Source organism: Dipodomys ordii, unplaced genomic scaffold, assembly GCF_000151885.1.
Source record: "Dipodomys ordii isolate 6190 unplaced genomic scaffold, Dord_2.0 Scaffold113, whole genome shotgun sequence".
Classification (NCBI taxonomy): Eukaryota; Metazoa; Chordata; class Mammalia; order Rodentia; family Heteromyidae; genus Dipodomys; species Dipodomys ordii.
This window is the reverse complement of record NW_012267329.1, coordinates 5,799,143-5,799,983: the sequence shown is the minus strand read 5'-3', so window position 1 is coordinate 5,799,983 and position 841 is coordinate 5,799,143. Positions and strand designations below refer to the sequence as shown.

The 841-nt window shown below is 62.4% G+C and overlaps 1 protein-coding gene across 1 annotated transcript in view; it reads left to right on the top strand.

Moving 5' to 3' along the window:
• Rbmxl2 (RNA binding motif protein, X-linked-like 2) overlaps positions 1 to 605 on the top strand; it is a 1,191-nt gene extending 586 nt beyond the window's left edge. Inside the window, exon 2 of the mRNA XM_013028694.1 lies at positions 4 to 605. Coding sequence (XP_012884148.1) covers positions 4 to 605 — 602 coding nt within the window. The remainder of the gene's footprint in view (positions 1 to 3) is intronic.
• The last annotated feature ends 236 nt before the right edge of the window (positions 606 to 841 follow it).

Genomic DNA, 841 nt, shown 5'->3' with positions numbered 1-841 from the left:
GGGGCCGCGATCGCTACGCGGGCCCGCCTCGTCGGGAGCCGCCGCCGCTGCGCCGCGACCCTTACCTGGGGCCGCGGGAGGAGGGCTACTCGCCCCGCGACGGCGGCTACTCGAGCCGAGACTATCTGAGCGCCCGCGACCCCCGCGATTTCGCCCCGTCTCCCCGCGACTACGCCTACCGCGACTACGGCCACTCCAGCGCGCGCGACGACTGTCCATCCCGAGGCTACTGCGACCGAGACGGCTACGGCGGGCGCGACCGCGACTACGTGGACCACCCGAGTGGAGGCTCCTACCGCGACCCCTTCGAGAGTTACGAGGATCCGCGCAGCGCCGCCCCAGCGCGGGGCCCGCCGCCATCCTACGGAGCGGGCCGCTACGACGACTACCGAGGCTGCTCGCCCGACGTGTACGGAGGTGGCGGCCGCGACGGCTATGGAGGTGGCCGTGGTGACCGCTACTCCGGAGGCCGCGACCGGTCCCTAGAAAGGGGTTGTCCCCCCTTGCGTGATTCCTACAGCCGTTCGGGCCGCAGAGAGCCCCCCAGGGGCGGAGGCCGCCTGGGAAGCCGCTCGGAGAGAGGGGGAGGCCGGAGCAGATACTAAAGCAAGAAAAAAAGAGAGAGAGAAAGAGAGAGAGAATGCCTGATGAACAGACTTGGGACCCCTACATTCTTTTTCCACCCAAGAAGAAGTTGGTTTTATGGTAACTACCCAAGGACTAGTGCAAAGAAGAGTTGTTTTTAATCGTTTACAAATTCATTGTTAACTTCCTCTCCCATTTTGAATGCTTTTGACAGGAAACCGAAAAGTTTAAAAAAAAAAACCTCGTTTAATTTCAT